At 37.3% G+C, this 26622-nt stretch overlaps 1 protein-coding gene across 2 annotated transcripts in view; it reads right to left on the bottom strand.

Annotated features, from left to right (window-relative positions):
* Positions 1-26622, bottom strand: part of Epc2 (enhancer of polycomb homolog 2) — a 95496-nt gene that overhangs the window by 23992 nt on the left and 44882 nt on the right. For both annotated transcript variants that reach the window (XM_031370182.1, XM_031370183.1), the window contains exons 3-4: positions 14693-14838; positions 5193-5399 (exon numbers count right to left, since the gene is read on the bottom strand). In XM_031370182.1, coding sequence (XP_031226042.1) covers positions 5193-5399; positions 14693-14838 — 353 coding nt within the window. The remainder of the gene's footprint in view (positions 1-5192; positions 5400-14692; positions 14839-26622) is intronic.

The raw sequence follows: 26622 nt of genomic DNA, 5'->3' as shown, positions 1-26622 counted from the left end.
GTGTACACTTCCTTGCACTTGGAAAATAATCATCTATGAAAATAGTGTAAACCATATTCCTTTATAGTACTACATATGGAGTATTTTAAAAAGCTAACAGTTTGTCTGACTTAACCAAATCAAAATTTGCTTGATCCCCTGCCCCTGGCTAGTCTCTGACAAAAGTGAAATACAGAACAGAGCTTTAAGCAGTTGTGGGGAGTAAACAGGCAACAATACTTGTAAGTGAAAAAACCCTAACATCATCAAGGGCAAATAAGTGCCTATTACACTGCTAATGTTATGTTTTCCAGGGACACACACACACACACACCACATGTAAGAGGCACTAAAATCAAAAGATGAACATTCCTATGAGGCCATATTTACCTACCAGTGAAATGACATTCTAAAGTCCACCAGAAACGCTAGGACTCCTTCATTACATTCCTGACCTTTTTCTTTCTCCGCTGTGTACATTCTACACTTCAAAACATTATTTAAAAGCAATTTCTGACAAACAAAAACAGCACAAATGCTTTCCATGGATGTCTAACCAGATCCCCAAAGGTTTCAAGTTTTAGTTTTCTATTTCTAAAAAGAAAGTATGTATTGTATGTATATAACATTATGTATATAAATGTTCATAGTATTGGCAGTATTTTCAAAATTTCAGATGATGTATGGCCCTAAATATTCTCATGTTTTTATCAAAACAATTATGTCTTCATATACTCAAAGCAAGCACAAAGACCAAATTCTAGAATCTAAGACCAATGAAATATTAGTAAAATATTATTTTTATTTTCAAAATTAATTTTTTTTACAATTTGACTCAGAATTTCTAGTTGTCATGTTTCTAATATCCCATTTTTTTGAAAAGTTTGTTTTTTGTGTGTGATCATCATGACTTTATGACCTTTTTTAAAATGTAGAATCTTTACTTTTGTAGTGTATTCTTCAACTGAATGTACTGATGCTTTTGCACGATTAAACTCAGGTTATGTGCTTTGGCCCCCTTTACTACAGAAATGATGCTGAGTCGGCCTCACATCCTGTCAAGAATTAGATGACACAACTTGGACTGCTAACTGCTCAGGATGGTGACTGGTAAGCTTATCTATGAATATATTACTTTCCCTTTGAAATTAATCTAGAATGCAGTAGAATTATATATTTAGTTTGTTATTAAAATTTCACATAAGTTTAATGTTCAATGATTCTTCCACTTGAAATAATTATTAGTATCAGAGCTGCCGATTGGTAAAGTTTAAACTCTGTTTCTATGAATATTTTTAAATTTGACATCTAACCAAAAAGTAATGAATGAATAAAGAAAACACACACACAGATACACATACACACACACACACACACACACACACATACACACACGGTGGGAATTTTCAGCTACAAAAATGAGATTAGATTTTTAAAAAATGGATAAAATTTTAGATCATTACATTAAACAAAATAAGCCAAGACTCAGACAAATACCATACTTTTTCCCAGGTGTAGAATCCAGATTTATATTTGTGGGTGCGGAGATGTGTATATTTATGGTCTTGAAAACTGAGAGAGGATAAATAGATCTTGGAAAGGGGTATAAATACATGAAACACAGGGCATAAAGTTCTATTTTTCTGTGATCTCCATGACTTTGTGACTTTTCCTTTTTTTTTTTTTAATGGACAATAGTTACTTTTGTAGTGTATTTTTCAACTTGAGTTTCACTGACGCTTTTCCATGATTAAATTCAGGTTATAGATTTTCAGTCCAATTACCACAGAAATGATCCTGAGTAGAGGGAAGATTGTGAGAAGACCAGAATATGGAAAAGAGGATTGGGGACGGGGAGATAGTGTAAAGACACATGTGAAACCTGGAACTCTGAGTATTGACTTAAAAACTTTCACGTGCTTCCTATCTCAACCTTAATCTCCCATTTATGTAAGTATGGGCTCATGGGATATTCTATGAGCTATGATTTATTACTCTCATTATTTAATGCTTAAACATTCCCAGCTAACTTTAGGTTGGCTCCTGTGCACTACTATGGCTCCAGCATTCTTATTTCCTTGAACAGCAGAATCTGTTTTCCAGGTTTATCTTTATTTATGCCAACATTAAAAATTGGAAGTCTAGGGCTGGAGAGATGGCTCAGCAGTTAAGAGCACCGACTGCTCTTCCAGAGGTCCTGAGTTCAAATCCCAGCAACCACATGGTGGCTCACAACCATCCGTAATGTGATCTGATACCCTCTTCTGGAGTGTCTGAAGACAGCTACAGTGTACTTAGATATAATAAATAAATAAATAAAATAAATAAATCTTTTAAAAAAAAAATTGGAAGTTTAAGCCGGGTGGTAGTGGCGCACGCCTTTGATCCCAGCACTTGGGAGGCAGAGGCAGGCGGATTACTGAGTTTGCCAGCCTGATCTACAGAGTGAGTTCCAGGACAGCCAGGGCTACACAGAGAAACCCTGTCTCAAAAAACCAAAAAAAAAAAAAAAAAAAAAAAATTGGAAGTCTATGCTAATACTTCTTCTAATCTTTTCCAGTGGCCTTGTTTTCTAGTTTCTAACTGTTTACTCCTTCTTTATAACGGTCTCTCTGCTCTAGGCCAACTTGTGTTTCCTTTAAAAAACATTTTCATTTTTGTTTTATCTTAATTATATTGTGTGTGCAGTTTGTGTACAAGAGCACAGGTATCTACAGAGCTAGAGGTGTTGAGTCACCCTGGAGCTGAAGTTACAGGTACTTGTGAGCTATGAACCAAACTTGGGTCTTCTCTAAGAGCAGCAAGTCCTCTTAACTGCTCCATCCCTCCAGCCTCTTTTCTTTTAATTGTAGTTATATTATACTTCTGTACCTACCATCAAATCCCTAGGGAAATGACTTTTAAACTACTGTCATTCTGAGCAATTGTATATTTTTTATAATGTAAGGTGACTCACAGGTGATTGATGTGCATAGGCAGAACTGAGAACCTGGGATTTTCCCTTCTTATCTACTTACTTTTTTTTGAGCCAAACAGAGGAAGACAGATGGCAAAAGCAATAAATCAGACTGTACCTATATAATTAGCATATTAAATACACATGCTGATTAGGATTTCCTAACTAGTGAATTTAGATAAAATCATATGGTATAAAAATGTCCTAAAGTACTTATTATTATCCAAATTAATTTTAGTTCAGAGAGTTATAGCTAAGTTCTAGACTGTCATGTAAACATTTCAGTAGTCCTTTTGGTCTTTTCATAAGCTGTGTTTTTAAGTTTAATGATGTAAAAAAGGAAACAGGGCCTTGTAATCAGCAGCAGTAACCCTGCAGGCTCCGTCCCGCCTACCTCGTCTTTACCTAGTGTATGCAGTACAACCTGTGGAGCACTTTCCCCTCTTTCTAACTTTGAAACACAGTAAACATTTGTTAGTAGCACACAGTGCATGGCAGGGATAATCCACTTGGTCTACAATTGAGAACAATAAAAAATAAAGAGCACTGAAAAGAAACTGCAGTAGTAGCCCGCCTGCAGAGGAAAATGAAAATAATGTAGGAAAAGGTGAGAAGCACTGTCAGGAGAAACTGGTATTGGTGACACGCCTACTTTAAGAAATGGTTACTAGTAGTTTTCATAATACACTGCTAAAAAAGAATAAAGTATGCTTTTATGCCAGGCAGTGGTGGCCCATGCCTTTAATCCCAGCACTTGGGAGGCAGAGGCAGGCGGATTTCTGAGTTCGAGGCCAGCCTGGTCTACAGAATGAGTTCCAGGACAGCCAGAGCTACACAGAGAAACCCTGTCTCAAAAACAAAACAAACAAACAAAAAGTATACTTTTATACCCAGGATGTTACTTACATGCAAATAAATATCAATTTTCACATTTACTCACTAAAAGAAGCACAATACTTCTTCCCTTCCAGCAAAGATTGTAAGTCATGTCTGAATGTAATCCAATTGATGACACTGCTTTTAAAAGGCAGCTGGTAGTTCACAGATTGCCAATGCTGACAAGTCTTTCTCTGCAACACCAATCTCCATGCAAGCAAAGCTTAACTGTGCTCATAAACCTAGTTCATCTCAGTCTTTTCTAATTAAAATGCTACATCTTTCGAATCTCTACATCTCCTTAGCTAAGACTGGAGTGCTAAACTGAGAACTAGGTCTGTAATAGTGACAGTCATATATTTTTGGAAAATTTGTCCTCTGATGTTTAGGAAAATCACATTTATAATAAAGATTCATACAAAAATTTTCTAGTTATTAACCAGTAGGAGATTTTTCCTAAAATATACAATGCCTGCATCTGCTATACTTCACAGCTGTTACACTAACAGCTGACAGAGACAACCTTTCAACATTAGGAGAAACAAGAATCCATAAAAGATGCTTTGTTCCAAATTATAATTCTTCAGTATTTATCTATGTGTTCCTGATCCCTTGTGATGTTAAGAGAATATGTTACCATGAGTAGTATTTACTGTTTCTTATAAGAAATACAAAGCAGTGAATAACACCCTAAAGCAAAATTTTCATTTTATTTTAAAACATATAATACATTTTATATTTTATATATTTATATTATATTTTATTTATTTATTTATATATTATATTATATTTACATTATATTATATTTTATAACATATAATACAGTACAAAATTCTACTTCTCTTAAATTCTGGTTCACACTTTTGAGTTTCAGACGGAGGCATATTTTTCAATTTGAAATCTGACACAATTGACAACTAAGAAAATGAGCAAAAACTGCCACTGTTACTTTTGGGGATTGCCTGAACAACTTTTCCTTACTTCCTACCCCATAAACTTAGAGGCAGCAAGACCTATTCTCATTTGCAAAAATAAGAATATCATTTCAAAACTCTTTAAGCCTCAATGAGGATAATTAGTGTTCAAATTCTTAACTTCCCAAATAGAAGTGATTCATGAGTACATACACAGTTTAGTGAGGAACTCAAAACCTGAGAAGTTATAAGCACAAGAAACTCTTCCTATTGCTACAACTGGAAGTCTAAACTAGTTGTGATCAGATTGCTAAGCAGGCTAAACAAATACTGTAAACACGGTGGTCAAAAGACCAACCAAAGAGTAGGCTTTCAGCAGATCAGGTCATCAGAGTCACTGTGTTCAAGTCATTAATGGCAGTAAACACTGTCAAGCTACAGTCAGTTAAATTACAAAAGGATGTTACCTTCCGAGTCTGCATTTTCTCTGTTCTCCTCCGAAAGGCAACATAAGGATCGTTGTTGGTAGAGCCATCTCTTTTCTCTTGCTTAATCTGGGGGATGAGGGATGGCCCCCTGCAGTTCTTCCGTTTTCTCACCCAGTAGTCATATACAGCTTTAATAAGGTAATCATCTTCATTTAGCAGCAGTTTTGCTTCTTGAAGTGTTACAAGCTAAATAGAAAGCATAAGATGTCACCAATGGAAACATCTGAGAAAGAAATCAGGGTAAACTACAGCAATTGCAGAAAATGTGATCCACTGAAATAATTACAATTAGACAGTGTGACAGCAGGTGAAGATATAAGTCTATTCAACCTAACAAAAGTCTCTTAAACTGGGATATTATTTTAAAAATTCATATTTTGCCCAGGAAGCAGTAGTTCCACTACTTAAAATATCTGATAAGGAGCTGGGGAGATGGCTCAATTAGAGATGTGCTGGCCTTGTAAGCATGAGGACCAGATGTTAAGCACTGATACCTACATAAAAAAGGTGTGTGGTGTATGTGCCTGCAATCCCAGTGCCAAGGAGGTGGTGACAAAGGACTCCTGCATACTGCTGGCTGGCTCGTCCAGCCCAGTCAGCAAACTCCAAGTTCAGTGGAGTCAACTACAACTCAAAAAGTAAGGCGAAAGTTACTAAGAAAGCAGGTGTCAACCTCTCGAACACATGCATGTAAGCTCAAAGTTCCTGTGTTGACATAAATTTATAGAATAAATGTACTGATCACTGGATCTCCCAAGTCTACAGTACTGACTTCTAAGGTTGATTTTGGTCTATTATAATTTGGCTGCCCTTTCCTATTGCTCCAACTGGAAGTCTAACCTAATTGTGCTAAATAAGGCAGGCTAAACAAATACTGTAAACATGTGGTCAAAACATCAACCGATGGCTTTCAGTAGGTCATCAGTGTCACTGTGTTCAAACAATTAATAATAGTGAACACTGTCAAGCTACATTCAGTTAAACCATTACCACCTTGCTGTATTACTTCTGGTAGGCTTTCCAGCCTTGAAATTACTTTTATCTTTTTCTAATTTAGAGTTCATTATAAATAACTGGTACCTCCATAAACATCCTGCTAAAAAGTTAGTTGAGTGATCCAGTCTTCTCAAGGAGTAATATATATGATTAAGCAAATTTTTATATATCTTATTTTGAGTTATATAAACATTTTATCTGCTGAATCCATAAAGGAGAAATAAATCCATTATTGCCTATATCAGACCTCTTATGGAAAGCATCTGTCAGAGAGCTGACAGTATCTTGAACCAGTGTTGAGAACAAGAATTTTCTAGCACTAAGTGAGCCTGCACAGTGACTTTAGTTTTATATGTAATTCCTACAAGAAAAAGAATATACTGCTAATTCAGTTCATGTATTCTAGTCCAAGTGACAGTCAGCTGAGGATAAAAGGACTAGTATTTCTTATATTTTTGGTTGTGAGCCTAGCCTTTAACGGCTGAGCCATCTCTCCAGCCCAGGACTAGTATTTCTAAACCTCTTTTCTTTAAGCTGTTTTTAAAAATTATGCTGATTTAATTTGTATGCATGTATGTAAATGCATGTCTGCACATGCCACAGCTCCCGTGTGGAGGCAGACGACATTTTTCAGGAGTGGGTTCTTGCTGAGGCAGGGTCTCGTTTCTGCTGCTGCACTATGAACTATAGGGTTAGCTAGTACGGGGGCTTCTAGGTGACTCTCCTATCTCTGCTAGTCATTCTATGATCCTACATTAGGATTATAGACTTATGCCACTACATCTGACTATTTAAACAAGTTCTAAGACCTGACCTCGGGCTTGTTGCTTTTACCTGCTAGGTATCTCCCTGACCCTCTAAATGGGATCTTAAAACAGAAAGCTTCTAACTGTTAAAAATTCTGTGGAACAGTAATTTAGATCCCTAAGGTCTGTCTACAAGAACAGGACTAGAACAAGAACTGAGCTTTCTGTCTGATTTCCTTCCTGTACATCCATGTGTGCATGGGAGAGTGTAGTAGATTAACTTAGGACCTAAGGCAAGGCTAGGTGAGCATTCACCTACTGACTGACACTATTAATCCAGAACAGACTCCCTGAAGCTCACAGATTCTAACTCATACTGACTGCATCATAGCATTATTGGCAGCAATCACATGTTCTAAAGCCCAGAAGAAACAATGTTCTGCTATGCTGTGTGTGTTTGATCATTACATTGCTGATACTATTTTATAATCTTTGCTATTTAAATCAAGATCTTTTTCTAATGTAGAGTGAGGAGGAGAACAAGGGCTCTTGTCCAGTCAGCCGAGCAAAAGTGAGATTCTAAACTCACACCACACTGTGAAAACTTCCTATGCTCCTGCATATGATAGAGGACTAAATTACCTTTTTACCTCTCTTTTTCTCATGTTCTTTGCTCTTGCTCCAGCTTGTAATTTCATTTTACCTTTTAAAATATTCTAAATTACAATGATTTAATATATAATCTATGATTAAACATTCTGACATTTTTAATGTCAACTACAGTTTCCAAATCTCTATAAAATGATAACCCATGATACTCATGCATACAGAGCATTGCTCTACTGTAGTTCTGGTTCACAATCCTGCCCCAGCCTTCTCACTGCTGGGATTGTACCTAGGCAGGATAGTGCTGGGCCTTTTCTACTGCTTTGTACTAAGTTTTTTAAAAGTCTGTCACTCAGCATGCATTTTACTCACTAAAAGGCAGTGGAAGCCAGTAGTGAGCTGGCAAAAACGTCTGTAGTAAATGTATTACTTCTGAAATAGCTCTCTCTGGGCTCATCTGGGCAGGAGAGGCAGGGAGAAAACTCCTTACCATTGATTGGGATTCTCTTCTAGACCAGTACAAGTTCTATAGTACCAAGGACCATTTAGTTTGCTGAGAGACAAAACCCAAGGCCTTGTAATTTCAATATATGTTGAATAAACAAATAAAATGGAAAATTAAAGGTTTAAAAAAATGTCAATTAGGCAAAAAGAAAGTATCAGCTCCATTAATTCACAGATTGTGGAGAAAGGGAAAATAAATTAAGATAAATTCTCTGGCTAAAGACACTGACAAAGTGGACACCAATCAATGCTGAAAGGGAATGTGGGCAGAGTACTGCTGTAGTGAGACCCAGGGGGGCATACAGTGCAGGCTGCTAAGATCTGCAGCTGTGAGGGTGCCTGCTTAGAAGCCAGCTCCCTTTGTCTCACCTCTCTTCTTTCAAATCTAGTGGCAAATAACTAATCATTCACATTAAATTTAAAGTGTTCAATGATACCTTTTCACTTTCTGCTCTCTAAGAATGAATAACTGCATTCAGTTTAAAATGGATATAGTGTGTAGTGTCATGATTTTACACAGATAACATGAGAAAGTTTTACTTATCAAAACCACTTGTAATTTACAGTGCTACACAATTATAAAAAGCCAATGTAAGGAAAAAAAAATCATCATTTAATTAAGTAGAAATATATACTTCCACACTGAGTATTCTACATGTATTAAGTTGAAGAAAAAAACATTATTTTTTCTGAGGTTTTCAAAGCTATGGTAATGAATCCCAGTCTCAGGGACAAGATAAGCCATGTACTATTTTTCAAAGGACATGTATGCAAATTAAAAAAGTTCTATTTCAATTCTAAGCCTATTAATGTCACAGCTAAATAACACAACATTTTCCTTCTTCATAAGGAACCAAAGCTAACCTAACCCATTAAAACTCATATCCCTATCAGGTGTAGTGACAAACACTTGTAACCTCAACAATTGGGAGGTAGAGGCATGAAGATTAGGAGCTTCGGACCAGGGTGATCTACATGAGACCTTGCCTCAAAACAAACAAAACAAAAGTCAACTAGCCAAGCAAGCAAACAAACAGACAAATTGTACTATTCCACTTATCTGCTCATTTGAGTTAACTACTTAAGAAAAATCTTTGTAATCCATTCTTTCATGCAAAGCTTTCACTATAGTTTCATTTAGGAAGTTTTTTCCTAGCCTCATATTGATAAGATTGCTGATGTGCTGAAACTGCAGCAACATGTAAAAAACATTCTGGTTTTCCAGCAACACAAAGTTAAAGCAAATCTGGGTCCAATAACACTTTAAGCTGTAATGGAAACCATAAACACTAAATTTGAGCGAGTTGTATTACTTGGGGGCTGGAGCGATGGCTCTGCAATTAGCATGAGTTGCTCTGCTGAGAGCATTAGTCTGTTTCCCAGCATTGACAAGTGGTTTACAACCACCCCTAACTCCAGTTCCAGGTGATCCAACATCCTCTTTTTATCTCTGCAAGCACCAGGCATGGACATGGTATACAAACATGCAAGCAAAATACTCTTGCTCATTAAATTTTAAAAATATAGAAAAATTTTAAATTAGATTCTCTTTGACTCAATAACATACATGTACTAAACATATCGCAGCATACAGTGTGACTGTTTAAAAACTGTGCTTGTTGACAGCCATAAAGAAGACTAGATTACAAAATGGCCTTTTGTCAATATTATTTCTCTTGAAAAAGAACTATTTAACTATCAGGATGCCCAGAAAGACCCCACAGCTCTAGCTCCCCTTCTATTTCTAACCTCAAAGATTCTGGCAGGAATCTAGCACTAGAAAAATAGAACCGCTGCAAATCCCAGAACTTTAGTATGGACCCTGGCGAGGTGAAGGAGCAGGGCAGAAGCTAGTGTGGCTGTTTTTTCACTACTTTACAGGTAGCTGTGGAGATGGTGGACTTTAAGCAAGTGTGAAATGTTTCTTTACTAAAGAATCATCACACTGGCATTTGGACTACTGCTTACGAGAAACCACAGTATTAGAAATGCAGACTTGGCCTCGTAGGCAAAGGAAACAGTGAAGAGCTATAAAAAGGACAGGGCATTCATTGGGGGAACCAGAGAAAAGTCATGAACCCAGAGTCAGGTGGAAGACTAACATTTTTTCCTCCTTCTTAAATAAGGGGATTTTATTAATAAAATAGCTTCTAGGAGAATAGGTGTTCAAATGAGAGACAATAAAATAGGAAAAGCTGGAAAAGACAATAAAACACTTCAGAATGAAAGCACTAGTTTTGTTTAGGGTATACTTGGCTGTGGATGATTATAAGTATAGTCAACCAAATGAAAGATGATACCCTTAAGAAAGAAAGGGAGAGCTGTAGAATTGACAAGGGGTCTGAAGATGATAAATATGAATATCCTGCTGCTCTGCCAAAGATGTTCTAGAGAAACATTGCCTGGAGCTCAGCAGGTGGCACAGAATTTGAGAACCAGCAAGAGGCTACTGGTAGCTTAAGTTATACAAGAGTAAGGGCTGAGGTCAGAACATCAATGAGTATTAACACGTGAAGAAAAAGGCAATGGAAAAAGAGGAAAAAGAAAATCATCGAATGTGGGCAACATCACCCAATGTAGGAAGACTGGGGTAAACATGGGTTGAAAGAGGTTCTCTAATGGCAATCTGGAGGCTAGTATGAACGTGGTAGTATCCAACTTAGGCGATTGAGTAAAAGCTTACAGTAAATGTAGGAAGCAGCCAAGTTATTTCTTATCTTTTGAAAATTTAAATTTTCAAAAGGGAGAGACAAGATGGTAGTTTGTTCAGAGAGATGAGATGAAAAGAAAGGATTCTCTTGGAAACAAAGATCCTTGGACACAGATCATTTTTTGAGAAGACAAAGACTTAAGAAATGTGAGGGAAGATAAGTAAAACTGAAATACTGAAGTATGAAGTTACACATGCAAATCAGGAAGGATTGGGAGTCTGCCTCTCTGAGAAGATAAAAGGAAGGAAGGGAGGAAAATTTCACAATTTATGTGTGATGGGTGTCTGTTTTCTCCACATATTATTAGAAGCATTCTGTTCAGGGCAGGGATGCTAGAAGGCAAGAAGTCTTTTTATGGGAATGTGTGCTAAGTGAAAAGCAGTGTTGATAAATATATCATATATGTGAAATAAGAGAGAAGAAAAAACTGTTTTAGAAAGTATTTTATTAAGGTATTTGTATTGAGAGGAAAGTCAATGAAAGAGAATGCAACTTATGGTAGCTTGTGGTAAACAAACAACTCAAAATCAAAAAGCAAAGCGCGCGCACACACACAAAATCAAAGCTGTACAACAAAACACCAAAAAACCATTTTCACTTAGAAATGACTGCAAATGTATAAAGAAGCTTCCAAGTATAAACCGTTTTAAAGAACACCTGTGCACTTTTTAACCCAGACTCATTCACTGCCATCTTTAGTACTTTTATCCAAACTATCACCCATGTTCTAATTTTGTCAAGCGATTAAGAAAACGATCCCACCACTTTCCTCTTTCCAGTGTGTGGTGAAATCATTGGAAATAACTGTCATGACTGAAAAGATTTTTTTTTTAAAAGATGAGTTTGTGTAATCTCTACAAAGACATGTTAGGACCATCTAAGATGAGAGGGTAAATCCATTCTTAGAAGGGTGTTAACCTTGAGGGGTCTTGGTGGAGATGCAAAGAGGTTAGCTATATCAGAAAAGGGGGGAAAATCCTGCAGCATCTCAAAGAAGTATGAGCAGAGAGATCTACGGCTTATTATATCCATTAAAGCCAGCACTAAGGTGATAGTACCCCAAATGCAGGTAAGAACACTGAGAATGGAATTCTACCACGTCAGCTGTACTGCCAGCACTCAAGAGGCCCGAGGCCAACTTGACAGCCAGAGAAACAAGAGGACAGCGCAAGAAACAAGGCGAGGCAAACAAACGCAGCAAAGTGCAGTTCAGGAAAATAAAAGCAGAGGGACAGAAGTGTTTAAGAACAAGACCGGAGACAGTTTTAAGATACAGAGGACAGCCAACTCAGCAGCAGTGGAATTTTTAGCATGTACAAGGCCCTGGGATCAGTACCCAGCACTACAGAGGAAGGATGGGAGAACACAGAAATAAGCCAGAGATGAACCTAATCTCAACATTCTGGTAACAGATTTCAAAAACGATTTCATCGATAGGATCTCCAGAACAACAGGAGCAAACATTTTGCCAATTTTTTAAAGTTTTTCCTCCACCAACCTAATAAACTCAATCCTTTGCCCTGTGAGGCTATGCCAGCCCCCCAAAAGGAAAAGCAAAAGATCCATAAACTAACAGAGCAGGGAGTTAGGAGGACCGATGACTCTTTGGGGTCTGTAACAGGATCTTATCACAGTCCTTTGTTAACACTTCTGCCATTGCTTTTCTGCTTTTAAGTAGGTGCTATCAAGTACTCTGCTCAGTGACTCCTTTGAAGGCCCAGAATCTCATTCCTAAACAAAGAGAAAACAAGATGGCACCATGCAGCAGTGCACTGTGAACTACCAGGTGTGTGTGCCTTGTTTATCCTGGTCTTACTTGAATGAGCTGTCATCTGTCTCATTCAGTGTTATCAACTATTTGTTTGCCTAAACACTACGAAAGTAAGACACTAAACAGAACAGAAGACTTGATGATAGGATCTCAACTATACCAAGTAAATTTCTAAGCCATTATGGAAAATAGAATAAATTCCAAAAGATTAGCCCAGCCTAAATTTGCTGGGAATATCTGTATATAAAAGGACCCCAGAAACTATTTCGATACCTATGGATATAAACTCAGGACAATTGTGTGTACAAATCTAATGAATCCTGATGTGATAATGAAGAAAAAAATCTAATAAAAAAGATATATAAAATATTAGTAGGCTTAATACTATAAAATTTAACTTGAAGAGTGCTTCCCCACTTCCCTTTAAAACATGGCTTATGTTTCCCAGACTGATCTTAAATTTGCCATCCTTAAAATTGATGACTCCGTAATACTTCCGACTACCTCTGAAGAGATGGGATTACAGACACATGCCACCACATCTGGTTGTATGACCGTGCTAGGGATCAAATTCTAGGCTTGGTAAGCATGTTCTTACTGAGTTTTAGCCTCAGCCCCAAAGTGTGCTTCTTTTGATAGAACACTGAGTATTATTTTCTATCAAGACAAAGGGGAAGACTGGCTAACAGTATAGCTAAGTAATTTTCCAATGGAAAGGCTTTGAAAATGTTCTAAAGAGTTGCAAATACGTTAGACCAGTGGTCCTTAACCTCCCTAATGCCGTGCCCCTTTAATACCATTCCCAACCATAAAATTATTTTTGTTGTTAGTTCTTAACTGTGATTTTGCTACTCTTATGAACTGTAATGTTAAATATCTGATATGTGATGATGCCAAGGGGTCACAACTCACAAGTTGAGAACCATTAGCTTAGAGATTTAAAGAATTTAAGTTGTAGAGGAAATTGATTTCATAAACTGGTAAAAACAAAAATTAAGAATCTATGGTATAATTTATTTGTAATTTTGCTATATCCCTAAATTCCTATGAGTAACTAGTATATTAATATACCACACAGGTACACCAAAAGTAATTTTAAAAAGTTTATTTAAAAATCTAATCATATAACAATACATCCTTTATTATAGAAAGCTTGCAAGACAAAAAATAGCAAAAGGAGTACAAAACCCCATCAAAATTTCCATATCCAAATACAACCATTGTTGGCATTTTGTTGTATCTTCTTCTTCCTAATGTATACATGTAAGTATGTTTTAAACAAACCATAGTTTTCAAAATAAATTCTATATCCTGTTTTCAAAATCATATACATAAATAATATCCATGGTACTCGTCACCATTCAAAGTCATTTCAATGTCTGCATTACGCTCTGTCTCTCTCTGGCAAATGTCTCTCTTTGAGTTTCTGTGGTACAAGGGAGAGGCTAGAAGGCCTTACACATGCTAAGTAGGAGCTTCACCAGTGAGCTACATCACAGTTACTTTTCTGCAGAATAATTCTAGACATGAGGTCATTAAGTCAAAAGGATAAATACTGAAAGCCTCCTGACATGTGATGTCTAATTTTTTCTAGAAATATAGTTATTATTTCAAATTCCTTGTGAAATTTTAGAATAGCTCATTAAAGAAATTTCTCAATTATTTTGTGAATAATTTCATATAACAACACTGTAATGTGTACAATATTAAAGTTAAAATTCATTAAAAAATAATAGAAACTTGTATAAATTTAGGCAACTGAAAACAAGATTTAAGATAACTACTTCAGATACCCAATTAAATAAAATGTTACTGAAATATCAAAAATATAGTAACTATGCAAAGGATCAAGGCATTATGACATTATGTTTTTATCCATGTGGGAAGAACTCACAACACTATTCCTAAGCTCCTACTCAAGAAAATTATTAACTATTTTGTTCAAGTAGAAATTCTAGGATGCTGAGAGAAAGGGAAGGGGGAGAGGGAGGTGATGAGGGAAGGAGGGAGGTAGGGAGAGAAAGAAAGAGAGAGAAGGAAAAGAAACTTAATGCAGCGCTTTGAGATAACATACTTGTACATTCAGATGCAAAGGTGTTAATTGGTTTAATTATAAAGAAAAGATACTTTTATATGGTACAGTACCTGGTTAGAACTGGCTTTTTCAAGTCTGTCAATCATAATTTCAAATTGCAAAGGTTTAATTTCCATTTTTCTGTTAAGTCTATTTAATAATGTCTCATCTTCTGAATCCATATCATAATCTGGTTGCTCGTTGTCTAGGTTAAAAGCTAGAAAAGAAAAAGAGAAATTCTTCAAATTGAGCTGAAATTATGAAGTTACACACTTTTTAGACAATGTACAGTGACAGGCATATTTTTTTACATATGGAATAGGAATATCAACCGAAAAACTACTTTTTAAAATAGCTTACATATATGACAAAATATAAAACAGTAATTGTAACAGAGATGAACATGTCAATGTGGCAACAACTATGGAAGAACAATAAAAATCCAGAATTAAAGTGTCAGAATAGCTGGCTAGTTACAAAACAAATTAAGGCTAACGCCTACTCTTATTGTGAATCTAATAAATGACCTATCACAACATTCAAGAAAAAAAAAAAACAAAGACACTAAAATATAAAAAGAAATTATAGGAAGAACTATATGGACAATTTTAAATTAAAAATATCACAAAAACTAATTTAAAATAATTGGCTATATAAATTTTAAAGTTTTACTTATAAAATTTTATAAGTCAATAGACAAAGAACTGAGGGGAAAAGTAACATATAAAGGGCCACTTTTCTCATAATTTCTCAGAAATATAAGAAAAACCCCAATACCTTTAAAAAAGCTGGCCAAGAATTTTTAGTGGAGAAGAAATACCAATGTACTTTTAAACATGCAAATCAGACACACACACACACACACACACACACACACACACACACACACACAGAGTATTTTTCAGTCATCAATTAGACTAAGATTTAAAAGTTGATATTAAACTATTTTAGGCTGTGAAGAGGAAATTATAAGCTGGTAATTACATAGAAAAAACTATATAAAGTATTAAGTGTGACACATTGAGAAGTTAAAAAAAAAAAACAAACAGTTTACAGAGAAAAAGAGAAATGGTGCTGTGCATATGCTCCGGATGCTAACCAAGCTCAGGGAGGGCACGTGATAGGAGCAAAAGTGAAAGAACAGGAGGCAGAAGGCCAAGATATAGAAAGGGCATCGGTGCACAGACATACATCTATTATAAGAGCAGGATACTTTTGAAGGAAAAAAGAAATTGCTGATAATTATCTCCTTCTGGTCAAGAGGGGCTATCAGGATAGGAGTTCAAGAATGGAAAGAGGAATTATAATTTTCCCTTTGATATGTATCCGTGTCTTTACTGAAAAGGCTAACATACACAAATATGTACTGAAAATAATTGGTGAGATTTTAGAACAAAGCATTAAGAAAGACCAATCACCAACATGCTGGTTATTTAATGCTACCTGCGTATGAAGGTGAACCCAAATATATCTATCCTCCATATCTTTACCATTCACAGATTTAGCACATCATTAATAAAGGTTATTCCTAATAGTGACAATAGAAACAAAGGTATGTGCTCATAAACTTTAATAAAACCAAGTCACTAAAGATTGGAACTCTAATTCTTTCAAATATTTTACCTCCAATAACAATACTAAAAATAAGTGTTAGCCAAGACTTATAAACTTTTATAGCACTTACTATGAGCCAGGCAATGGCCAATGTGCTATATACGTACTAAAATGACTGTCTCAGCCTCTCTATGTAGTAGATAATTAATGTCCCAATGAGTCTCACATTCTGAAATTTTATGTTAATGTATTTAACTTACATTACATCTTACATAATAAAGTTAATAAGTCAGGAAGTTCTAGTTATTGGTGCACTTATGACACACTACTCAGTACTTACGATTAATTTAAAAAGTATACTCATTTGTTTTAAAAATATAATTCTTATCTTTTTTATATTATTTAATTACATGATTATCATTTATTTACAAGTAAGCTTTCAAAAAGTCAATCTATTTCAGATCAAACTCAATGAGAGATGTTACAAACTATACAGATTACTAAACACTACTCTTTCTTCCACAAAGAAAATACTATTTGCAGCTGCATACAATGATACACCTTTGGTGTGCAGACTAATGACAGTTACCTAGGTAGCCGATACAAGTCGAAGCTATTTTAAAGAAAGACTTGCCTAAATGCTAAGCAGCAATAACCCAGTATGTTACTCTTCACAGTAAACAGAAATTCCCACAGGTTCAGGGGCAGAGCTATATATAAATGTGCATGACCATCTGTGTGCACACTTACCTAATCTTATTCACCTCTCACTCCTCCACCTCCTATCTGCTCTATCTAGATTCTATTCTGACAAAAGCAAGCACCCCTGCTTGTGAGGCAGGGGAACGGACAAGAAAAGCTGGGAAATAGTTTGGAGAGATTAATGGTGAGAATTGACAGGAGATCTGACAATGTGCTAAATCAGAATCAGGGCAAAGACTGGCTTATACCTGCACTCCTTACCACTGTATTACTCACTGTCCTTCTTATTTGAAAACTGTACAAGAATCCTTCGAGATTCAGATTTCTTGCTGTTTGCAAACCAGGTACATGTGTTTCAGCATTCTGTTTACTGCATACTTTATGTTATCAGACTAAAAGGCAGATTCTCGTGTAAAAGCTGTCACTGCTTTCATCATACTTACATACCTCTACATAGTACTTGGGATAAAATGAGTACTAAATGCTGTTGGCTAAACCAGTTATTTGTTAAATACAGTATTTCAAATTGTAAGCAGAATATTTTTAATTTACTGATACCTCAGTTTATGAAACCAAGAAAACATTTTTTTTCTTGCTACATAACAAATGATAAAAATAATGGGTTAGTGTTACAGGCTAGTCAGCCAAAAAAATAAAAGAGAGGGGGGAGGGGAAGGAAAACATCCCCTATACATAAGAAAAGGAGGTGGAGACAGGAGACAGAAGGGCTGGAAATGTTTTGATGTAAGATTGACAGAAAGTAAAGTATCCACAAAATACTCCAATACCTAAGGCTCAGAGAACATTGGGGAGGGGGGCAGAAATAATATAAGAGCTTGCTGTGAAACTATGTCTCCTAGGAATGTCAGAAGCTATACCCATAAAGTCACATTAACATAATTGCCCAAACATGAGCTGAACAACAACAGACTGCCAGGTAGATGGGGGGAAGCCCTTGAGGCCTTAACCCTACAGGCAACTAAGGAATGCTGGGAGCAAGAGAAACAGGTATTCCCAGGAAAGAGAACACCAATTAGTTGCCCAGTGCCAGTCAGTCAGCCTTGAAAACATATATACAAGTACCATAATATGGACTAAACAGGTTTTATTTGGGAATACCTATGTATATACATAAGCATATATGATTGTAATAACAATCAGTGAAAAAGGAAGCCATGAATTTGAAGAGAGTAGGGAGGAAATATGAGAGGGCTTGGAGTGAGAAAAGGGAAGAAATGTAATAACTATATCCTAATTCAAAGAATGAAATTTTAAAAAAGGCACTGACAAGCGAATAAGGGTGTATGTCTCTCCCTGTGTGTAGATTTCTTGTGGTAAAAGCATATCAGCAATGAACAAAAGGAAACACAGAGGATTTAAAAGTGTGAATAATAACACTAAAGAAGGAAAACCTAAGTGGGGAAGAAAGTAGAAAATTCCTTGCAGTGCCCACCAAGAAAGTGTGGTTACTTTCTGTAAGAAGAGCAACAGCTACTGTTTGGGAAGAAATTAGGATAGTCTCTTGACAGAATATATGATGTATTTTTATGTTGACTGGTGTTAGCTTAGGGAATATATGCATAGTTTAGCCAGGGATGCCTTTCAAAGTTACTTAGCATTATAGCATATTCACATCCAAGTCTCTAATAAGCTCAGCAGCCTAATAGAATAAAACACATAAAACCAGAATGACCAAATTTCCAATAGCTGAAATATGATGAGATGGTTTCATATTAAACAGCTAACTAAGCATAGTATAAAATGAGTAGAATCCAATTCAGTAGAGCACATAACAAGGACAGGCAGTAGCCGTCATCACTTCACAGTATCATTATCAACATGACTATTAATTACTATATACTTAATATCATGCTCAGTACATGTTGTATGATACAGAGAAACATTCTTTTCCTGTCTTTCCTCTCCAATCTCCAGGAATGGTAATACTAGCTTGGTTTCTACCCCCTTCACAGTTTCCTCATGACATGTGGATCTAGGAGAACTTAAATGGGTGTATATTTATTTTCTTATGTCTTCTGTGGTGGTCTGAATATATTTGGCCCATGGGAAGTGACACTATTAGGGGGTGTGGCCTTATTGGGGGATGGGTGGCCTTGTTAGAGGAAGTGTGTCATTATGGAAGCAGAGCTTTGAGGTCTCATGTATATGTTCAAGTCTGACCAGTGTAGAGTCTAATCTCCTCCTGGATGCCTTCAGATCCTTTAGCGTCTCCAAGCTGCCACGTTTCTGACCAAGATGATAATGGACTAAACCTCTGAAACTGTAAGCCAGCCCCAGTTAAAGAGTTGCCTTTATAAAGTGGTCATGTGTCTCTTTACAGCAATAAAATCCAAACTAAGACTTCCTTCCTCCCTGGCCTTCACTGGAAGCACTGGTGGAGATGGGAAAACTTAATTGGGTGTAAGGCCTCTTTCCCCGTTTCCTTCTTCCCTTCCCTCCTCCCCTCTTCTCTCCCAAGGTAACTCTTATAAGACCTGATGCCACTGACACAGTAAGAAGTAGTGTGATAAGGATGTCTAATGCAGGTCTCAATTATAAAGTCCTTTAGGACACATTTTTTTTCTTCACCTTCTAAATAGTACTAATTAAAGCTATGTCTGTTTATCAGTTTTTAAGTAGAAAAGGGAAAGGAGCAGCACTTTGTTCAATATAGTATTTTAAGCATTGTGGAGAGTCGAGCCGTGAGCGAGAGGCCTCGTAAACAAAGCCTTTATTTGGCTAAGCTACTGCTATTGGTAGCTTCTACATCTGGTGATCTATCTGCTTTTGCTACATGGCCCATTTGTATTGGCTAAGCTTGGGAGCACTCAACAGCCTAGGGTGGGCCGGGAGGCGGAGCTTAAGTAAGCTTCAGAGAGGCAGGAGGCAGAAGGCATAAGATTAGAGCAGGAGGAAAAGCAGGCAGGAGAGAGCAGGAGGGAGAAGCATTGTTAAAAGTTTCCTGGAATAAACTGCAAAAGGAAGAGCTTGTGAAGTTGCGTCTTTCTTGCTGGACGAGGAGGACACAACAACTGGTGGCCCGCCTAGGGAAAAAGAAAAGAAAAACCTCGCAACAGTTGGAGGCCTGGACCGGGAGAAAGTAAAAGAAAACTAACAGTTGGAGGCCAGGACAGACGGGGAAGGAAAAACCACTTGAGACTCAGAACCTTTTGCAGTCAGGGTAAGCCGGCTGGTAAATTCCCAGGTAAGTGGGATGATAAGGACCTCGGAAGTAGAGGCTATAAGGATCTCGGGAGTAGAGACAATAAAATAAGGTGTCCGGGTTGGAGCAATAAAGACCTCGGAAGTAGAGGCTATAAAGAGTAGTGAACTGAAAGTAAAAAAAAAGTAACAAAAAAAGTAAAAGTAACAAAAATAACCATGGGCACTTTGTATTCAATTTTTCTGGCTCTCCCAGAGCTATTATTATCAAACTCAATTTCTCTGACTCTTCAAGAGCTGTTAAGACCTGTGTGGAAGCTCTTTAGGAGCTGTTTGGAAGATCACCGCTGTTTTAAGGCCGTGGAAGAGCTGCCTTCAGCAAGCAGCCCTATGCGGGGGTGGGAGAATTCAGCTTGGGAGATACTAGCCACCTGTTTCTGGTTAATGTTGACCCTGGCAGCAGCTTGGTATCCCTGGGAAGCCCAAGACCTTAGAGAACTGAAAAAAGCAGTGGCAGAGGATGGCCCTCATTCATCCTAGGTAAGGACCATCCCTGAGGGCTTTGCCCACCAGGCTCTCACCCTCAGAGAATATAAGGAAATGGTCAAGGCTGTGTTCCCCTCACCCACGTTCCTTAAATGGATGGTCTTTTACCAGGAGTGCCGAGTGCAGAGAGAACAGGACCAACATTGTATCTTTAAGGGAAGAAATGTTTCAATTCGACTGTTTAAAACAAATCCTCAGTCTATAGTTGGACCTGTTAGTTCTAAGGTGTATGAGATAGGGGGTCAGCCCAATTTAAAGAGAGCTGCCTAGAAGATCAGAAGTGCTGCAAGGCAGTTGAAAAGGGGCCGACAGCTCTAGAACAGCTGAAAGAAGAGTGGTCAGTGAAATCAGGAAAGGGGAACTCAGGCACAGATTGGTCTGATACAGATGAAGAATTACAAGATCTAATTGAGAAGATAGAGAAAAGCTCCCTTAGGAAGAAGCAGAAGAAAAGGGGGCCAGAGACTGAAAAAGGCCCCCCAGGCTGCGTACTGTCAGTGCCTCCCCCCTATAATCCAATCAACAGTGGGGGGCCAGGACTCTCCTTTTACCCAGAGGTTTGGTGAGCGGTGAGGTCAGAGCTCCAGCTCACCTGCCCAGTTTCAAGACGCTCAATCCTTCTTTAGAGAGCATCCTGTGATCTTTCCAAAGATTACGTCAGCTGCCCCTATAACTGGGGCCCCAAATGTATTTACTGATGGCTCAAAGACAGGCTGTGGGACCTATTTGGTAGAGAAAGAAGAGCCCGTGTTATGTCAATTCTCGCTCGGGGCTTGGCTCTCCACAAAGCAGTCAATATTTTCTGCTACTCCTTTTTGTTTGACACCAAAACATTCTATTTCTATAGCTTAGTTTCCATCTCATGGCCTTTCAATCTATAATACAACCCTCATCCAATTCACAGTCTTTTTACTTACACAGGAGTGCAGCAGTGTGTGTAGCGTAAGTATTCTCTGACATATTAAACATGCTTATCAGAGTGCTTAATCGGCAAGGCTTTCCAAAGAGCAAACCCCATACCAATCAGGTCTCTACTTATATGTGAATTCAGAACTCTTTACACAAACCATTCTTATATTTAAAGATGTCTACCTTATCCTGGACCCTTCTGTTGTATCTGACACATTTCCATAGGGAACTGTACCAAAGAAGTGCTACTCATTCAAACAGCTGGAGTCTAAAATATATATGGCAGATTTCCTCCAACAAAAACATGAACATAAATTAAATAAGGCAGGTGATCATGAGGCTTTTCTTAAAATCCAATTCTCATAAAAGCAAATGGCAAGTCATTAGAGCTGATGAGAATGAAGTGAAAATAATGTTTCAGAATTAGCAGGAAAGAGAACACTGAAATACACAGTACAAATCAGGAAGTCTACTTCCTCTTTTGTATCTAGGAGTTAGCTAAAAATCACACCTCCTTCAAAGGAATGAGTATGAGTTTTAAAAGAAGACTGGTTGAAAATTTTTTATAGAGAGACTTTTCTTCTTTCAGGGTAGCTAAAGAAGGAATCACTGACTCAAACACTAGCTGTGTCAAAGACAAGCTAAGGTGCCATCAGTGGAGGTAAAACACCTTCATGTAAAAGCACTGGCTTCGTGTAAAAGCAGAGGAACTCATTTGGAACAAGTGCCTGCTGTACAAGCCTGAAAATCTGAGATGAACTCCCAGAGCCCATGGGGGGAAAAAAAGGAGGAGGAGGAGGAGCAGCAGCAGCAGCAGTAGCAGCAGCAGCAGAAGGAGAAGGAGAAGGAGGAGGAGGAGGAGGAGGAGGAGGAGGAGAAGGAGAAGGAGAAGGAGAAGGAGAAGGAGAAGGAGAAGAAGAAGAAGAAGAAGAAGAAGAAGAAGAAGAAGAAGAAGAAGAAGAAGAAGAAGAAGAAGAAGAAGAAGAAGAAGAAAGCTGACCCAAAAGGTTGGCTTCTGGCCTCCATACTTGGGTTCTGACAGTTATTCCCTCTGAATAATAATTTTTAATTAAAAAATTTAAAGGTCAACACAAATGTTCATAGCAAATTTATCCACAATATCCAAAAATGTCTTCCAGTGGTGAAGCAGTAACGAGTACAACAATGGGCTTACAGTCAACAATGCGTAAAACCAAATTATTGATACATACAACTTGAAAAATTGCAATGGAATTGAGTTTGAAAAATGTTAATTGTACAAGCTACAGTGTATATTCCATTCTTGAAATGACAAAATTATAGAGCTAGACAAAGATTAATAGCTACAAAACAATACCAATAAACTTACGTATCTCATTAAATTTTTATAAGAATAAAATAACTTGCACCTACCATAATGCCAACTACTGAGCAAGCAATCAAGAAATATAGACAGCTCCTATGATTCAATTCTACATCATTAGTTGGCCAAGACTATTGTCTAATTTAGCAGAAGTGAAGTAAATAAAGTACAATACAATGTTATGGCTCATTTTAGTATTGATGCCCACTATAATGAGTATACAGAAATCCCAGTTTTTAATTAAATATGGTAAGTTTCAACTATAGCAGGAAATAATACTCTACTGCAAAAATAATGAGCCTTTCTGTCTCTCTGCTGGCAAAGACAAATCTCAACTCTAATTTTAGGGGATCCAAAAAGCATGCACATGGTATACAGACATGCAGGTCAAAATATCCCTACATATAAAGTAAAATAAATAAATAAAAAATAAATTTTAAAAAGATTTTAAATGATACAATTCTAAGTAGTACCCTTTGTAAATGAGATATCATTTATTAACCTCACAATCAATAAGCAATAAAATGAGAGAATTATATCTAGTCAGAGGCAAAAATTTAATTTATATGTATATATACACACTTACAACTATGTATGTCTAATTTGGCTACAATGGGTGGTTTACTACTTTAATAAATAAAAGATTATTAAACAATAAAGCACATAAATGTATTTGCCAGCTATCTGTGGCCACTCATCTGTATGGCAGCAAGCACATCCACACTGCTGTTCATCCACCTTCAGAAGCACCTAGCATGTTCTAGCCCATCATCATCTCCCTCTGCCTTCTCTAGTAATGCTGCAGAAACTGCAGTGAAGATATTATTGCTGCAGAGAGGTAATGAAAGAGGCAAAGGGCTTCCAGGCTTTCAAGGATGACTGATTTCTATGTTAAAAAAAAAAAAAAAAAAAAAAAACCTGAATAGGAAACCTAGAGATTACCAGGGTTTTCTGCACAAATACACCTTGTGGTTACCCAGCTTAGAAAAAAAAATGTTATATGGAAATGTTAGGGAAAAAAGTTATATCCTTTGAATTACTTTGACCATATCTATTTTAGGTTTCTCTCTAAGTCCCTTTTTACCTGTATTACTCACAGTAAACAAGTTACCTTGAGGAACTTCTGAGTTTGATTTCTTCGTGATTAACTTAAACCACTGCTGGGTACTGAAAACTACTGATCAGCATCCCTTCCAAAACATTCGGGGTGGAGGTAAGAAACAACCCCTCCTGTTTTCCTTTCCTAAGAACTATCAGAGAGCTGGGCAGTGGAGGCACACGCCTTTAGTCCCAGCACTTGGGAGACAGAGGCAGGCAGATTTCTGAGTTCGAGGCCAGCCTGGTCTACAGAGTGAGTTCCAGGACAGCCAGGGCTATACAGAGAAACCCCGTCTCAAAAAAAACAAAAAGCATTACAAAACAAAAAAACCAACAACAACAACAAAAGAACTATCGGGCAGGAAAACTACAACAAGGAAAAAAGGAAAGAAGGCAGGTAGCAGAGTTCAGAGAACACACTGACAATACAGAGGGGAAAAGAACCTTACATTTACAACAAAGCAAGCATATCATCAAACCTTAGAAATACGTCTGTGGAGCACGTACCTCACACACTAAGATAACTAGAAGATACACCAAAAGAGAGCAAGAAATATCATGTTTGCCAACTGCCTCAACAAAGTTATTGGTAATGAAGGAACTAGAGAAAGGACCCAAGGAGCTGAAGGGTTTGCAGCCCCTTAGGACAAACAACAATATGAACTAACTAGTACCATCAGAGCTCCCAGGGACTAAACCACCAACCAAAGAGTACACATGGTGGGACTCATGGCTCCAACAGCATATGTAGCAGACGATGGCCAAGTCAGACATCAATGGAAGGAGACGCCCTTGGTCCTGTGAAGGTTCTATGCCCCAGTGTAGAGGAATGCCAGGGCCAGGAAGCAGGAGAGGGTAAGTTGGTGAAGGAGGGGAGAAGGGGAGGGAACAGGGTTCCCCCCCCCCAGGGGAAACTGGGAAAGGAAATATCATTTGAAATGTAAATAAAGAAAATATCTAATAAAAAAGATTTTAATATAAAAAAAGAAAAACAAAGTTGTTGGTAGGAATGTACAAAACAATGTGTTTACTCAGAAAAACTATGCATACTAGTTATCTATACAAACCTCCGTTTTTCAAACTCAAAGAGCAAGAAAAAGTTTTGTGTTTTGTATTTCATCTTACTACCCAATAGAGAGCAGAGTAGCTGCCATGTAAATTAGGTAGGATGATTTGTAGTTCTTCTTTAGAAATGGAAGCTTGTGGTGGAAAAGACGTTTAAAAAAAAAAAAGTGTTAAAAACAAATAGCCTCTAGAGCCCAGAGCCCAGATGTTCAAAGAGTGACTGACATAAGTCCTTCTCTTCACGTTTAGTAGAAAAACACTAGGTATGTAAAAACTATGGAATTAACTATGGTCGCTCATGAAATATACAATAAAGGGAAAAAACTAGTCTTAAAATTTGTATTGCTGTGCTCACTTATTCATAGGATCCACTTTGAACTTTTAAAAATTCTCTTCTCCCTACCACCATTTTCTCTGTATGAAATACGGAGAAATGTATGGAATACAGAGTATGCCACCACAAAATATGCCACACTGGTCCAAAAACTATTCCCAGATAAAGATACTTGGAAAGTAGCAGGTCCAGGAAGAGCAGGACAACCTTCCCCTTTTCTTCCCCAAAACAAACAAAGCTCTCAGGTGAAGATGCCTCACCAAACAGGAGATGGAGAGCAACATGGCCAGAGTAAGACTACAAACAGATCTATTAGCTTGCTTTTCATTTCCCATTACTTTTTCAGAACTGTTATTCTTTGTTCTGCACAGTACATCAGTATCTGAAGCCACCTCCTTTTTCTGATCTTCATTTACCTATGAGGTACCCCCATGCAGTTGTAATGATCTGTACTCTTCTCTTCTAGTAGGGTCTTTTATGTGGGTTTAATCCTCAGCCCAGCCAGAATACTCCCTCTAAGGCCTTATTTTCAAAAAAGCAAGGAAGTTAAATAAAGACTGACATATGAATTTATGTATGTGTTGACACAGCAAAGTTATATAACTTAGAGCTGAAAGACCACATCTTAGAGCTCAGAAAATGGTTAAGAACCCTGGTGAGCTGAGCACAGGCTTCAGGGTCATATAATGACTGGCATTTTAATTACACAGAGAAGATAAATCACATTGTTCTAGTCTTAGCTGCAGCAATGAAAGTCTTTAGAACATCAAAATGGAATAAAGACATCAATATGGTCAAAAGATAATGTGGTGGTTTGCATATCCTTGGTCCAGGGAGTGGCACTATTAGAAGGTGTGGCCCTGTTGGAGTAGTGTGTCACTGTGGGTATGGGCTTATATAAGACCCTCATTCTAGCAGCTCCTCTGGCACCATGCCAGCCTGAGTGCCACCATGTTCTTGCCTTGATAATAATGAACCTCTGAACCTGTAAAGCCAGCCCTAATTAAATGCCATTCTTATAAGAGTTGCCTTGGTCATGGTGTTTGTTCACAGCAGTAAAACCCTAAGACAGACAGTTTTTGTTTTATTTTGAACGTAAATATTTAAGCTTACAAATTAAATTTATTAACCAAAGACAATACCAAAAGATTATCATGGACTGGTGAGATGGCTCTGTAGATCAAGGTCCTTGCTTTATAAGCCTGATAACTTGAGTTAGAGCTATGTAAAGTTAGAAAGTGAGAACTGACTCTACAAAGTTTTCCTCTGACCTCCACACATGTGCTACA

This window comes from Mastomys coucha, unplaced genomic scaffold, assembly GCF_008632895.1.
Source record: "Mastomys coucha isolate ucsf_1 unplaced genomic scaffold, UCSF_Mcou_1 pScaffold15, whole genome shotgun sequence".
NCBI classification, from domain to species: Eukaryota; Metazoa; Chordata; class Mammalia; order Rodentia; family Muridae; genus Mastomys; species Mastomys coucha.
The sequence above is the reverse complement of the archived record's forward strand: the minus strand, read 5'-3'. Positions and strand labels throughout refer to the sequence as shown.